We start from the raw sequence: 15,390 nt of genomic DNA, 5'->3' as shown, positions 1-15,390 counted from the left end.
TTTTCTGGTTTATACGCCGATCCTATTTTTTTCCTTTGTTTGATCTGAGGCTTTGTCAACACTGTTGCATTTTTATTTGGGTTTGCAGCTTTTCTACTGGAATTTGCTTCAAAGTAGACGATGCAATATATGCAAAATATGCAGAGAGCTAGTCCAACGTTTCAATAGCTTGCTTGCAACCATAATTGATATATTTTAACACCTTTTATTAATGTCATTATATATTTTTATATGTCATTATATACATTTATATAGCTATAAAATGTATTAATCACGTCTTCAACACATTTAAAATACCTATAAACCGTATTGGAAGACGTAATTAATTATAAGCATTCCATCTAATATAAAGTGCAGTCAAATATTAGGTAGGCATTTTCCAAAGCAAGTTAATGAGTCTGAGGGAGGTCAGCGGTGCTGGCGCTGATGAAGCACCACCCTCTTTACAAGTACACCTCAAACACCACCACGTTGGCTTAGGCTCCTCAGTGCACCTGGGGAGATGGGAAGATGGTTACCTCCAGATGTAAACTGATTTAACTGTCTGTCTATTTGTAACTCTCTTCTCCCCCACATAAGATGCTTTTGTCTGTCATTTTAACAAGGTGACTTGTTATCACTTATAATTTGCATCTGTTCGTTTCATTATTGTATCACCTTTGCCCAAAGGAAATGTATTTCAGCTGCAGCAATGAGTGTTGCCCATTTTTTAAGAAGATGTCCTTTTTTAAAAGAATAGAAAAGGCAATTCAGAATAATTATGAAAAACAATTAAAAGTTGTGCTCATTTCTAGAGTATGTTTCATTGTAAAGAGCTGTGTAATATGAGTGCAGCTGTGGAAGGAATCCAGACTCCTGCTTTCAGGCATTGAAAAAGGGGTCTCCGTGTGGCCTTGAGGATGAGGTGAACTTGCTGCTGAGGGAAAGGAGCAGCAGAACTGCAGAGCCATGAGAGACTCCCACCGCCATGGTCTGCGACTGGTGAGCGTGGGTTTGGAGGATCAGAGGAGTTAAGGGTGAGGGATAAGTTCACCGAACCCGTGAAATGCCAAAGTTGCATTCTGCTGCCCTTATTTACCAACTTAATTATTCTCCAAAATACGGCTTCAGACAAATTGCTTAAAAAACCCACCCAACCCACTGTATTATTTATAATATAAATCAATATAAATAATTAATGACTGTGCAGTTTACTGAAGCATATACCTTTTAAGGGCCAACTTTTATTTTGGCAATGCAGTTGAATGCGAGGTGGTGTGATCAGCAGGTGCAGCTTAGCTGTGCCTGCCCTCAGTCCTGGAAGTCTTTACAGGCTTCCCTTCCCCTGCAGCTTGCGTTCCCCTTCCTCAGCCACCATTGCACGTGCAGGGCTTCACACGGAGAATTGCTCGCACTGAGCTGTTAGAAACAGCACCTGAATGCCAGAAGAGCAAGGAACCTGTTTTTTCAAATGAGCATCCTGCTGATCCCACGCGTGGGACAAGTTTTGAGAAGATCCCAAGTGATCCCAATCCCCACCTAACCCAGCAGACTTCTCCAGCTACTTCTTTTAGTATGTATTTAACTTCAGAGAACTAAATCTAAGTTGGGACAAATGATGAAGATCCGTTGATACTAATTTGCCTCAAGTATGTTAAAAAGAGCAGCAGGGAGGTGTGTGTGTATTTAGTTAATTTTGTACTGAATAAAGAAGCAGGTTAATAATGAAGTACGTGCAAGTGAGAAGGCAAAATTCTCGTAATGTTTCCGAGAAAGGGAAGATAGCAATGTTAAGTTTCAGGACATTTGTCGTCTCCTCAGCTGCTACTTACTCTGACAACTGTGTAAGACTCCAACTAATGCAGTTAGAGGTTCGCCTGGAGTGTTAACGTTGCTTGTTGGTCTGTTGATTCTGTGTATTTAGATTGTGGGTGTTTGGGGCATTTCCAAAATACCTGCTAGCCAGGGGGCTTAGGGAGCCGGCAGAATGGGCTCGCTGTGATTTGTTTGGTGCCTTGGAAATGGATTGATGTGATCAGAGCTAGAATTAGGCATTAGCAGGTGAATGTTGTTTACTTTTTTATTATTATATTATATACATTTTATATGCAGTTAGTTATATAGCTGCTCCAGGTTATCTTAGGGAAGACCTGGCAGAAGGTCCTGCATCTAAGGATATGACAGATGGGAGGACTAGAAATAGGGAAAGAGGGAGTCAAATTAGCCTCACCTTTACATCCTACCAGTGCTGGTGTCCAGGATGTCACCTCTGCTGTTGGGATGCTGGTGCTCTGCTGTCTCTATCAGTAATGCAAGTTGTCTTTTGTCCACATCTTTTATACACATCTTTCTGTTTTGTTCCACCCTATCTGGCCATTAGGTGTGATTTTCACTGGTGGAGTTTGTGTGGGGTAGAGGGAATTTTCTTTCCTTCAAGTCCTTCCACAAGGCGTACCCTTACCATGTCTGCAGGTCACTCCTGCTCAGTGTGGGTGACGAACTGAGACGGAACTGGAGCAGTGTGAAGTCTGGGTTTGCTTTCTAAAGAAATGCTGAGTTTATACTTGCTGAATCCTCCTCTGGAGAGGCAGTTGTTCAAATGAGCTGTTGATGCCAGTGCAGTGTCTGGTAGGTTTGTATCTGTGGTTTGTATTGGTGAATCCTGAGATGTGCAAAATGTGGATTGCTTGTGAAAAGTCCTATTCCATCATCACAATAATGATAGACAGTTATTTCAAAGTTACCGTGCAAGACTGCATGAGGTAAACAACATAATACAGTTGAAAATTCTTCTAGTTTCAATTTGCAGCTGAAAAAGATGGAGTTAACGTGGGATTTCTCTCTCTCACACCCACAAACATACATATGCACACATACGTACCTTGAACATCGGTGTCCAAAATGATAAGTAATATACAGATGGGTTCAAACTTGTTGTATATTGTCAGTCTATGGCCACAAAATTTTCAACGGTAACAGTATGAGTATTAAAGCATTCTGTCTACAAAACAACACTGCAACTTTTAAAATCTCTTCGTGATTTTTTAGAATCATGTTACTAAAGGATGGAGGACTAAGAATAGCTAATGTGACCAAAGCTGATGCTGGAAGCTACACGTGCCTGGCAACAAACCAGTTTGGAACAGCCAGTGGCTCAACAAACTTAATAGTTACAGGTTGGTGAGGTGGCCGAGGGTCATCTGAGAGGTGACGTACACTGAATTACAAACTCTGCAACAGAAGTCTGCAAAGATGCGGAGTCCGAGTTTGCTTAGTAAAAAGTGCTAATGTGGTAGAAAGTAAAGAGTGTGAGAAGTTAAATATTTAACAGTATAAAAAAATAAAAGAATATTTGCTATACGTCTTTTTTGCAGTTGAGAGGAAACAGACTGGGATTTTCTGTCTTTGACAAAGATATTTCTCAGATGTGAGGGAGTTCTGAACACTCATCTCCCTTCTCTCACTTATCTAAATATTAAATCAGTGCAATTATGCCTTTAAGTTTGGGTTTTTTTTTTTAATTTGTTGAGGAAAAAAACATGGCAGTCAAAAAAGAAATTGTGAGGTAATTTTATATTCCAGTCCAAAATCTGTTTAGCCCTAAGGAACTATGTGCTGTTTGCTTATGGAAAAATATGTGGTAGAAACTCCAGCTGCAGGAGCGTTCAGGGACACCACGGGCAGTAGAATACAGTCTTTCAAAAGCAAATAGGATAGGATAAATAATTGTTGTTAAAAGGGTTCTTGCCCCTTCCTCTAAGTCAGTCATCCATTACTAGCTGCTGTCTGAGATAGTGGATTAAAAGGACCGGTAGTTTGTGACGTTTATCTGAAGAATGTCTTTTCTCATGACGTTCTTTTTTAAAGATTGGAATATCTGAAAGATTTTTTCCAAACTCAGAATTATCTAATATCCTACTGCATTACATATCCTATATATATCATAGATCCAAATGGAATTATCTTGTTCAGTGAATTAACAGCCTCACATTTTCAGTCTGTGCTCCTAAATGATTCATGTCCCTTTATATACAAATAATAGAATTACATACAAAGGATTTCTAGAATTAAATTTTATTTTTACAGTATTTACAGTACTTGAGATTTTTTTCCATTACTGTGATTCTGGAATAACAAGCAGCTGTTCTTAATGACACTATTTATATTCTATATGATACATGGACCCAAATATCCACTGCATTCTACTCTATGTAGATTTCCTCTAGTTTCCAGATTTTATTAGCTCCTTCTCTCACTCCCACCTCTTAATCTTCCCAGTGGCTGCTACTACAGCTTCCTGCTCCAAAACATGAGTGTTATTGCTGAGAATCACACACGCTCTTGAACGGTAATTTCATTGCTGTGGGTTGCAGTGCATTTAGCTTTGTAAAGTATATTGGCCTGTCCACAGCAGGTTAAAATTTACCTTTTCAGTGTCGAGTAGCTCCCACTGGTAAATGTGCAAGGACACAATGCTCCAACAACAGGGGTCGGGCAGCAGCATTTACAGTCCAGCTGCATAATTTGAAGTGACTGTCATTAATCAGATTTGAAGAACGTGGCAGAATATTAGTAGTGAGCAAAGCTCAGCAATACAGGAATCCAATAACTGATATTTCTGCTCTCAACAGAGCCAACCAGGATCATTCTGGCACCTTCCAACATGGACGTCACTGTCGGAGAAAGTGTCGTTTTGCCTTGCCAGGTTCAGCACGATCCTATACTGGACATCAGCTTCACCTGGTATTTCAATGGAACGCTCACCGATTTCCAGAAAGATGCTTCTCATTTTGAGAAGGTTGGAGGGGTAAGTTGCAAACACCTTGTCTTCTGCAGCACAGCCAGGTTTGCTTGTTTTCTTTTTTCAACAGGGTGAAATTAGGATGTTTCTTCTCTTCTGAGCGTGTAGAATTTTCTTCTGTGTTGGAGGGAAATCAGTCATTGAGATAGTTTACTGCACATCACCTTAGATTTTAGACCTGAAGTATTGCAAGTGCCCACTTCTGTTTCTGCACCTGACCCTATGTGACTTTCCCAAGATCACATGAAATACAGCAATGGTAGATTGAGGAACTTGCCTCAGACTTTGTGAGCCCCAGCCAAACAAAATATCCCATCTATCCTTATTTTTCCTGCACTTTTATCCCTAGTGTATCCCTCAACATGCTGCCTGAGCCTCCCCGGGTGAGAAGCCATGGATCTCTTTCAGTATTTCCTATGCAGGATGCAGAGATGCCGCTGGGGAGTGGGGAACGGGGATGGTGACGTTAATTGTTTTTAGAATTTAGCCTTCTAATCAAAACATGAAAAGTAAAGCATTAAGACAGATGAAGGATGTATCGGGAGAATGAAATCAATTACAGCAAAAGGCCTTATTACAGTGCGAGCCAAGGCCAAGCGATAATAAAACAAGCAGCTGAGCATCAGCATGAAACTGCCCATTATAAGCCTTCATAAAGTTTCCTTTCATATATTCTTGCCAGATCTCCTGCTGCAGAGAAATGGCTGTGGGTTAGACACTACTGCCTGTGACACTGCAACGTTTCAGCACCTAACTTTTTTCTTTTTGCCTGTAAAACCTCGGAAGATTTAGCATGTAATCAGTAGGCGCCAAACACACAGATTGTTCTGCAGTTTGCAATTGATTAAATACAAGTGCATGTGGAGATGATGAGATTTCCTTGTAGGAGCCATGAGATCTTCATATATCACGTACATTTGCACAGAAATGTTTTGAGAATTACGAACTGACCATCTGTCATGCTGTAATGGGAATGCTCCGATTTCATAGCCCGTTACCTTCCAGTATTGCTACACGGACTTTATTTATTTAGTAGTATTTCCCCCCAGCTGTACTCTGGTTGTATATACAATAGTAGTATCAGAAAGGAAAGGTTAAAACATCAAAACCTGAATCTGACAGTTTTACTGGCTCAATGAAGGCTTCATAAGCTGATTGGAAAATGCAGCATTTTTTTCTCATTAAAAATTACATCTTTTTCCTAAAACAAACACAGGTATAATTCCAAATCAAAGCCTTGTTTAGGTGTCTTTGTTTTTTTTTTTCCCATCTGAGGAAAAAAGCATCGAAATATTTTTCACAAAAAGTTCATTTAGTGATGAAGAAAAATCCAGGATGATTATTGGCTAAGTCGTAACTCTGAATCTAGAATGTTCTACTTGGAAATTTCTCATAAGGGACAAAATGAGGGGGTTTTATAAAATACAGACATTTAGGTGTTTTCTTTTAAACTCCTATTTGTGTCAAGAGGGATTGAAGCTTGTTAGTAGAAAACTTCACAGGTTACCAAGAGGTCCACGAAAATATTTTATGGGCTTTCTATCACATTAAGGTCAGTGGAAGAATTTCACCTGGAGTTATATGTGGGCCGTGGTAAGTAAATAAGACAGCATAAATATGTTCTAAGCCTTCCAGTAGTTGCAGTGTGTATTTGTTAAATGAAAATAGCTGTGCAAAAATAACTTCAGACAGTCATAAACACGGCAAAAGGAAAATAATTTTTGAATGGATAGATTTCTGTGTAACGATGTCTTGGAAGTCCCTGTCACACGTGCCTGAGGTCTCCGACGTGTAGTAGTTAGTGGGAACGTTATGGGACCACCACCTGGTCTTCCAGATGGTTAGAAAAATATAGGATGTAACACTGCCTTACTGCTCTTTTTTTTTTGGTAGACAGATGACTTATACAAAGAGTATGGCAAACCAAGCAGATTCCAAAATTTTGAACAGCTTGCCTCTAAACTGTTGGGGTATCACCTGCTTACAGAGCCCAGCAATGGGCGAGACCGTTACGCAGTCAGGAGAAGCAAAAGCAATTTCAGCAGCTGTTCATACTGCATGGACCACTCTTTATTTGTATTCTGTGTAGCGTGGAGGAAGGAAGGTGACCTTACTGTCATCTGGACTTGTCCACGCTGGCAAAGATTTAATCTGGGTAGGCAAGAATGTGGATATTGCTGATGGTCTGCAGAGCCTGGGAGGGGAGGGTGCCTTCTACAGGGGAGCTTTTTGCTCCTGCAGCTTTCTGTGTTTTCCCCAGTACTTTGGGATTCTTACCCAAAATATCCACAAATAATTCTAATGTAGTGTTAATTTTTCAGTGTTTTTTTTTTATTTCAAGTAAAATTATTCTACTTGACAGTCCCCTTTGTTGAGATGTTTTAAATGTAGTTTGCTAAAATAAGTTCATATAGAACACGATTTGCCTATGAGTATGCGCTGCTATTGTTGGTCATTCCCTGAATATCCACTTCCAATCAAGTAGATCAATTTTAGATTGCTTTCGACTCAACTTCTGATGTTGAATTGTCCTGCAAATGCTTACAGCTGTGTTTTCACAGAAGACCAGGCATTGTGCATTGTGTTGCGCATGGAAGGGAAGCAGACAGAATTGGTGTCAGCTTGTGTTGAGTAAAGTGAGACATAATGCCCAGCAATTTGGAAAGATTGTTTCTTTCTTCCTAAATAATTAATTATTCTAAAATAAACTCCAGAATCATGTCTTCCCCTTTCTCCCCAACTATTGTGTGAGTAAGAATCCATCATAGGGCCAGGTGGCTGAAAATATCCACAAAATAGGGTTCTGTCCTCAAATGAAACACTGCTTCTCCAGAAATCAAAAAAAAAAACAACAAACAAACAAACAAATAAACCCAAACTTTTAAAAATTGCAGTCTGACTGAGAGATTTTTCACCTGGAAAAAAAGATGTGACCTGGGTTAAAGTAGTAATTCAGCTGACAGGAAGAGGAGATTTTTTGAAGTGACACTGGCTACAAAAAGTTTAGTATCAAGTTCTCTACTCAGTGACGTAGAAAACAAATGGTATACAAGGAGCCCGAACATGATATGAAGTTACAGTTATCACTCAAGTTTTAATTACGTTTCCCTTGATTCAGATCAACCATGGGCTGTGCTATGAGAGAGGCCAATGGGGAAAAAAAAGATCAAATACGGAATGAAGAACACAGAATAGAACTTAGACTTGTAAAATGGGGAATTTAGCCCAAGTAGTACAACCTCAAAATGAAAGTGTGCTCGTAATAATCTGTAGAACGGAGCAAATCCAGCTTTGTCATTTACACATTTGAACTCCTTAAAAATCTGTGATAACTAGACTTATAAAGTCTGTCAAGAAAACAAATCGGTTAATGGCCACAGAAACCACGTTCTTCTCTTTCTTAGGGCTTTGAGACGAAGGGTTGGTCACAGGGCACTGACTTTCTTCATGACTACTAGCAGTCAGGAGGTACATTCCCAGTAGGAGCCAACCATGTTGTAGCTTACTTGTCCCATACAAGAGGGACACTGCCTCGTGTTTATTAGGAAAAATGCTTACAGACAATTTCCGCGGAGCAGCTGTGGGTAATAATTTGCAGGCTGTCTGCCAGCGCAATTTTTGAGCAACTTTATCTTCACCATTTTTGGTTGATTTCGTTTCCATTTACAGATAGCAATCTTAATATTAAATTACAAGGTAGTACATTGACATTAATAAGAACTTTGTATTTCAACAGAGTGCATCGGGAGATTTAATGATTAGAAACATCCAGCTGAAACACAGTGGAAAATACGTTTGTATGGTGAAGACAGATGTGGATAGCGTGGCATCTGCAGCCGACCTTATCGTACGAGGTAAATTTCAGCTTCAGTTACCATGAATCATATTTTCTAACTTTGGTGTATTGTAGATTACAGAAGCAACTGATACTGTAGATTACAAAACCCAGTTCATCTCTGACTTGAATTATGTAATTCTACCTTGTACTTAGGGAGAATTTTAGCTCAATTTTTGGATGAAACTTAATTTTTCACAGAGAAATTAAGAGCTGAAGGATATAATAAATCTTAGAATCATAGAATCATAGAATCTTCATGGTTGGAAGGGACCTTTGAGATCATCGAGTCCAACCATACACACACAAAAAAAACCCCTACAATCTCTCTTGACTTCACCTCTTTTCTCACAGACAGTCGTTCAAGTCACTGCCAAGAGGGAATGAGGGTTATTTCAACTCCCTTTACTGGTGCAGATGAGACAAAAAAAAAAAAAATGAGCATTTTTTGCCAGGATGCCCAGAATCAGGATTTTCCAGAAGGCAGCAGAAAGCTCGCCTGACTGAACCGCGGCTTGGAGCGCCGATCAGATGTTGTGCTGAAAAATTACTAGAGTGCATTGTACAGTAAAACAGCTGTAGATAACAAATTGGCAGACTACAGCGATGTATTAGTAGATTAAAAGAGGACATTGAGGACTAAAGTAAAAGACATTAGAAAGATAGAGGGATTGTGCTGAACAAAGGTCCTTAAAAAAAAACCGCCACAAAACCTTGTCATCTGTGCTGCAGTTGAGTATTTCAGAATTAGATTATCAGAGTTAAGTTTAGTGAATGTAAAATAATAATTACAAGTGTTCTTATTCCGAGCTGAATTGTTTTCTTCCTCCCACAGCGCTAAGGTGGGAATCCATACTGCCATGTTAGGGATTTCCAGGGTACTGACTTTACAAAAACCCTGCATATTTTTCAATCTGATTCTAGGCTCACCTGGGCCCCCCGAACATGTGAAAGTGGATGAAATAACTGATACCACGGCTCAGATCTCCTGGCAAGAAGGTACGGATAATCACAGCCCAGTAACCGCCTACACCATACAAGCAAGGACGCCCTTTTCAGTTGGCTGGCAGCGAGTTACAACAGGTAAAACACAATTCTTGTTACAGGCTCTGTTGAAATGTTTTTGACCAGGGACACCGTGTTCTTAGTTTCTTTTTTTTTTTTCTTTCTTTCTTTTCGTTTGTAATAGTTCCAGACGTGATCGATGGAAAAACATTCACAACCACAGTAGTGGATTTAAATCCTTGGGTTGAATATGAATTTCGTGTAGTTGCCAGTAACAAAATAGGAGGTGGAGAACCTAGTTTACCCTCAGAAAAAGTAAGAACTGAAGAGGCAGGTTAGTGGGTTCTTCTATTTGTTTTTAATTCAACAGTCTTGAATATTAACCAAAAAAAAAAAAAGGAGCATTCATATCCTTGGCTCTTTGCAGACAAGCTTGGAATCACCATCAAATATAAAAGCCTATAGTTAGTTTGTTCCTGATTTTTCCGTTTAGCTGTGGGACAGTTTGTGTTGCATTACTGAAGATCACAGAAGCGTAACATCTAAATACCTTTAAACTGTATTTAGTATGCCAAAGTCTGTCAGTTCAGGCAGTGCTGCAGAGGCTGAAGGTATTAATGGATGGAAAGAGGTTAATTTTGACAGGGGTTTTTTTCATTCCTAGTGTTTGATCAGCGTACACCTTCCATGTAACAAGCATGTGGCTCAGAAGAGCACATCAATTAAAACCCCGGGAGTTTACTTGGAATAACTCCCTTGTCTAAGACGTCTGCATAGGTTAGCCCTATTTAAAAAAAAAAAAGCGAAGCATGCCTCCAATTCTTAGAAGTTCATAAATATTAGCATACAGGGTTCAGTCTGCAAGCCAGTGAGGGTCTTCAGCTGCGCAGACAAACATCAGCCTGCCCCTGGAATGGCAAACAGGAGGGTGAATGCAGGGAGGGGCTGGGGCTTTCCAGAACTGCCCACCCTGCCTCAAAAAAATGTGCTTTGAGTTGCCAAAGCGATATGAATGCAACCAGGTCAGCTTCATTCAGAGCATGAGGTTAATGGTGTATGATGTCTTCTCTTGCACCTACCCGCGTCAACAGCTGTATGTTCCCTTTTCACAGCTCCTGAAATTCCCCCATCTGAAGTCAGTGGGGGAGGAGGCAGCAGGTCTGAACTGGTCATAACATGGGATGTAAGTTTTCTGGCAAGCAATTTTCTTCAGAGAATGATTGTTTTCATTCAAACTCTTAAAAGATGAATTTCCCTGGCTGCAGCAGCTTCTCATCTAGGATGTATGTGCTGGGTAACATTCTGTAATGTGAGCTGCGCACAATTTGCCTTCCCTCGTTTGCTTTCATGTGTTACTGTGCTAGACGGCAATCAGTAGGAAATTTAGTTCGTTTGTCTGAAATTGCTTCTGTTCTCAAACAAATGTTAACGCTAAAAAGGGGGCAGGAGGGCAGGGGAAGAGGAAAGCGTGTTGCTCAAAGGTTGAGCCCAAGAATGATGCTTTTCAGTGCAAATTTGCAGTTCTTGCTTTCCTACCATTAACTCTGGATGTGTGTACTAGCCAATACAAACAATCAGACACTACTTTATATTATGTATCCCCTTTTTAATGAGTGAAAAAATATTAACATACTGTTAGTTAACATTGACTACTCTTGTGGTTACCAAATCATAATCACATCAGAGGATGGTGTAAGCCACTGTACAAAGGCAGTATTGGATTCTGTAATAGTTGACTAAGCAATTTTTAATTTTTTATGAACTATGAATTGTGAAATTGAAAAAAAAAATACTGTATTTACTGAAGAGTGTCTGAAAACTTAGTAGAAAACAAGGCATATACCTGAAAATTGTTCTCTTCCTCAAGTGCAAACCTTAGAATAGGTTCGAAGCAACATGTTTTCCTCTGCTGTACCAGAGTTAACTTGCTGATGGAATGATCCCAAATTCAGTACCAGAACCTGGTTACAGTCACATACTTCAGTCTGTTGGTACCTTCTTCCTGCAAAACGTGTCCCATGCTGTATGGAGCATCCCAGACTTCTGTTGCTTTTCTCACAGCCCATCCCTGAAGAATTACAAAACGGAGAAGGATTTGGCTATGTCGTTGCTTTCCGCCCCTTTGGCACCACAACATGGATCCAGACTGTGGTCACCTCTCCTGACACACCAAGATACGTCTTCAGGAATGAAAGCATCTTGCCCTTTTCCCCATATGAAGTCAAAGTTGGTGTCTACAACAATAAAGGAGAAGGGCCATTTAGTTCAGTAACCACAGTTTTTTCAGCTGAAGAAGGTATGTGATTGAGTTATCTCCAGATTGACTGAGTTGCCTTCGGATATTAAACATGAGATGTTTCATCAGAGAATGTAGCCACAGTTAATAGAAATGAGATCACTTGATCATGGACGTGTTTATTTCCACAGTCACCAATGCTGCTGCTCTCTCATTTATTGATTTCCAAATGCAGAGCCAAGCATAGCACCCTCCGGGGTGTCTGCGACAAGTCTGTCATCCTCTGTCATCGAGGTCTCCTGGACAGCCATTCCCTGGAAGATGAGTAGCGGAAGGTTACTGGGTTACGAGGTAAATGCATTTAAAATACACTCCCATGTCTTGTGGGAGAGTGTCTGGGCCATGACCCAGAAGGCTGATGGCCAGAGCGCAGCTGAGTATTTAACCCAATGCGTGTTTCACTTCTGCAGGACCCTAGAGTATGGGGAATGTTGTCATTGCGGTTCCTTTCCAGGGACAACTGATAGCTGTGGCGTTTGGCACTAGGTCGGGGCCTGTATCAAGTGTTCTGTGGGGAGGACGTTCTGCAAGACCCTCCGCTGATGGGCTGCAGGACTTGGGACTGAAGACACAAGTGATCTCTCAGCCCAGTCCTTCTCCCCAGAAATTTTCCAGCTATTCAGAAATCAAGATTCTGTTAAACTGAATTTTTTCACAAAAATATTTGAAAATCAAAGCAAACAGCTATAGTGTTAGGCTCTAGAAATACCTAATTTACAAAAGATTACTGCACATCTTGCTTTCTGGCCCACCTACACCAAAAAGGATATTTTCTTCTAAGTACCTTTGAAAATGAAGAACGCAGTAAAATTGCGTTTTGCTTCCTGTGCAGATAGTCATGTGTCTGTCTAACAGTATTTTCAGACATATTTTTCAGAATTACATTTACTTCCAAAGAAACCATTTTCTATGATACAGTTTTCTGAGTTTAACTTCTTTACTTTTTAGATGAAGTAATGATTTTCATCTTGTCATTTTTTAATTCAAGCAAGATCTAATATTTTGATTCCCTTTTTCCTACAGTCACACTAAAAACAGGAGCAAGCGTGAAAGGCAGAAGGATAAGAATTATTTTTTACAGAGTAAACATGTTTTTGAAACTTTAATGTATTTCTGCCTTTTTCAGCTGAGAAAAAAAAATGCACTTAAAAGAGCCAAATGCAATGCTGTGGGTGAACTGTCCATTCCATGCAAGATTTTAAATGGTTTTGTTTCATATCTCCTAGGTTAGGTACTGGAATAATGGGGGAAAAGAAGAATCTTCAAACAGAGTCAAAGCTGCAGGGAATGAGACATCAATAAGAATAACAGGTTTGAAGAGCAACTTAGCATACTACACAGCTGTCCGTGCTTACAACAGCGCTGGAGCAGGTCCCTTTAGTGCCACAGTAAATGCTACCACAAAAAAGACACGTAAGTACCTGAATTTAAAGTGGGGAGAGACAATGGTGTGGTAGCACTTGCAGGGAAATGAAAAATAGGCACATTACTGGGAATCACAATACGCATAAATGACCTAAATTTTCATACAGACTAGAGGAGTTACACAATTAAATCGAGTATAGATCTTCCATTTTCTACCCTCTGCTACTTTAGTGGGATGAGTAAGTAAAACTCAGTTGTGCCGGTGGAGCTGCAGTTAGATTTATAATTTCCGCATCAAACCATTATTATTCTTCTAGTGACTGGAAGAATGCTAAAAGAAAAATTTCTGTTATTTGGAAGGAAAAACACAGCAACTTGTTGAATTTTCAGGGTTTTATAACATATTTATAAGTTCTCTAGGGCATGGCTTTTGAAATGCAATGATCCTTATACAATTCATGCAAAACAATCCTTCATGTCCATTGTTTCCCCTTGAACAAATTACTCAAGAGGCCACTTTACTATTAAAAGGAGAAATGAAGCTGGAGAACAGCTTGTCAAAAGGGTGCACTAATTTTTCTACAAATGGAAATATTTTTAGTATGCTCTTGTGTTGTAATACAACTCAGAATCAGTCATCAGTCTTGAAGTATTTCTGTCGGACTCACAAGAATGTACAATTAAATCTGTCCGAAAGGTCAAATTCCCTGGAATAGTCATTTAACATCCTTCTACCAAAAGTAGTCACATCATCAATATTATGAAATAAGCTAGTTTATCAGAAACTATTATATGCAGAAACAAGTGTCCCTCTCTGTCACTGACGACTAAGCCAACTCAGATTAACATATTTGCTAGAGTTTAAATATATTACATGCATAGTTACCGTGAACTGGCTGATCAGCGGTAACTCACTGTCTGTAGCCTGTACCTAACATGTGATGGAAAGGTCTTCCTAATTAATCATCCTTGTAGCTACTGGCTGCTCACTAGAGGTTGTGCCAGCCTGGTCAGGGATTTTTCAGTCCTTTTTTAGTGAACGCTGCCTTTAGGATGTGTGAACGAGAGCTGGACAAGCACCTGATCCCACTGATTTGAACAGGATCTGCATCAGGCCCTTAGTCAACAAGGCTGCTATTTGAAATAATTAAAAAGAAAAATTAGTTGTGTTATGTCCACGTATCTTGCTAGTGACTAAAGAGAGCAAAACCACTGCAGTACAGTGTAATGTCAGTCAGAAGGATTCTGCTACTAGTTGAATTAACTAAGACAAATAATTCTCTGTACCGCTGCAGCAGAAACTGATTTTTCATTTGATCAATCCCAATTTCTACCTTAACTTGAATATTTGTGATTGATGTGTTTTTCACTGCAAAGGATGTCCATGCACCTTTGCCTTTACATTCACCACATGACCTACACGATACTTCTTAGTATTAACCATATCAGGAAACACAAATACTTAACTTCAGTTGGCAATATATTTCAAGATTGAAAATTCAGTGTTTGTCTTTGACCGTAAAAGTGTCTCTGCTTTTATATTTGAAATAAGCATTCGTGTTCCTAGCCCAATATAACAAGTGTAGTGTTGTTTTCTAAAATATTGCTATGTAAAATGGCAAATAACTGGGGAAGACTTGCCTAAGTTTATAAGGCGAGATGTTACAATTATTTCATATTGAGAAGGTCTTAAAGTACAAGAAAATGTTCTGTCCATCGTTTCTAATTCAGAGAAATACTAGTGTACCTCACCAACCTGAAGCATCTGAGGAGTCTCAGAGAAATCCATGTAGCTGATTTGGACGTGGACTTACATGACGTGGTGGTTCAGGATCTGACCTACTATAAATTACGTTCTGCAGTTCTGAACACTGAAGATTACTGGAAATTTTGGTATCTGAAGTGAACTGGAGCCTTCTGAATCACTTCCATAAGTCAAGTGGTAGATAGAGGCTTACTGGGTTTTATATATAATTATTAATATGGCATCTGAAAAAATGAAGAGTATTTTGTTGTGGATTTAAAGGAATGACTCATTTCTTTTGAAATTCAGCTTTAATATCTGAGTGTGAAAACTATTCATATATATGCTGTAATATTTAATTCTCA

At 39.5% G+C, this 15,390-nt stretch overlaps 1 protein-coding gene and 1 long non-coding RNA gene across 4 annotated transcripts in view; one reads left to right on the top strand and one right to left on the bottom strand.

Moving 5' to 3' along the window:
* The window catches only part of CNTN3 (contactin 3), a 113,901-nt gene that overhangs the window by 92,906 nt on the left and 5,605 nt on the right, over positions 1-15,390 (top strand). For both annotated transcript variants that reach the window (XM_074603053.1, XM_074603055.1), the window contains exons 10-18: positions 3,028-3,155; positions 4,611-4,786; positions 8,517-8,634; positions 9,540-9,698; positions 9,805-9,954; positions 10,733-10,803; positions 11,682-11,916; positions 12,092-12,207; positions 13,143-13,329. In XM_074603053.1, the coding sequence (XP_074459154.1) occupies positions 3,028-3,155; positions 4,611-4,786; positions 8,517-8,634; positions 9,540-9,698; positions 9,805-9,954; positions 10,733-10,803; positions 11,682-11,916; positions 12,092-12,207; positions 13,143-13,329 (1,340 nt within the window). The remainder of the gene's footprint in view (positions 1-3,027; positions 3,156-4,610; positions 4,787-8,516; positions 8,635-9,539; positions 9,699-9,804; positions 9,955-10,732; positions 10,804-11,681; positions 11,917-12,091; positions 12,208-13,142; positions 13,330-15,390) is intronic.
* Positions 11,209-15,390, bottom strand: part of LOC141749488 (uncharacterized) — a 44,180-nt gene continuing 39,998 nt past the window's right edge. For both annotated transcript variants that reach the window (XR_012589368.1, XR_012589369.1), the window contains 2 exons: positions 15,038-15,270; positions 11,209-12,170 (listed from right to left, as the gene is read on the bottom strand). This is a non-coding gene — a long non-coding RNA (uncharacterized LOC141749488). The remainder of the gene's footprint in view (positions 12,171-15,037; positions 15,271-15,390) is intronic.

This window comes from Larus michahellis, chromosome 10 (assembly GCF_964199755.1).
Source record: "Larus michahellis chromosome 10, bLarMic1.1, whole genome shotgun sequence".
In the NCBI taxonomy this organism is placed as follows: domain Eukaryota; kingdom Metazoa; phylum Chordata; class Aves; order Charadriiformes; family Laridae; genus Larus; species Larus michahellis.
The sequence above is the reverse complement of the archived record's forward strand: the minus strand, read 5'-3'. Positions and strand labels throughout refer to the sequence as shown.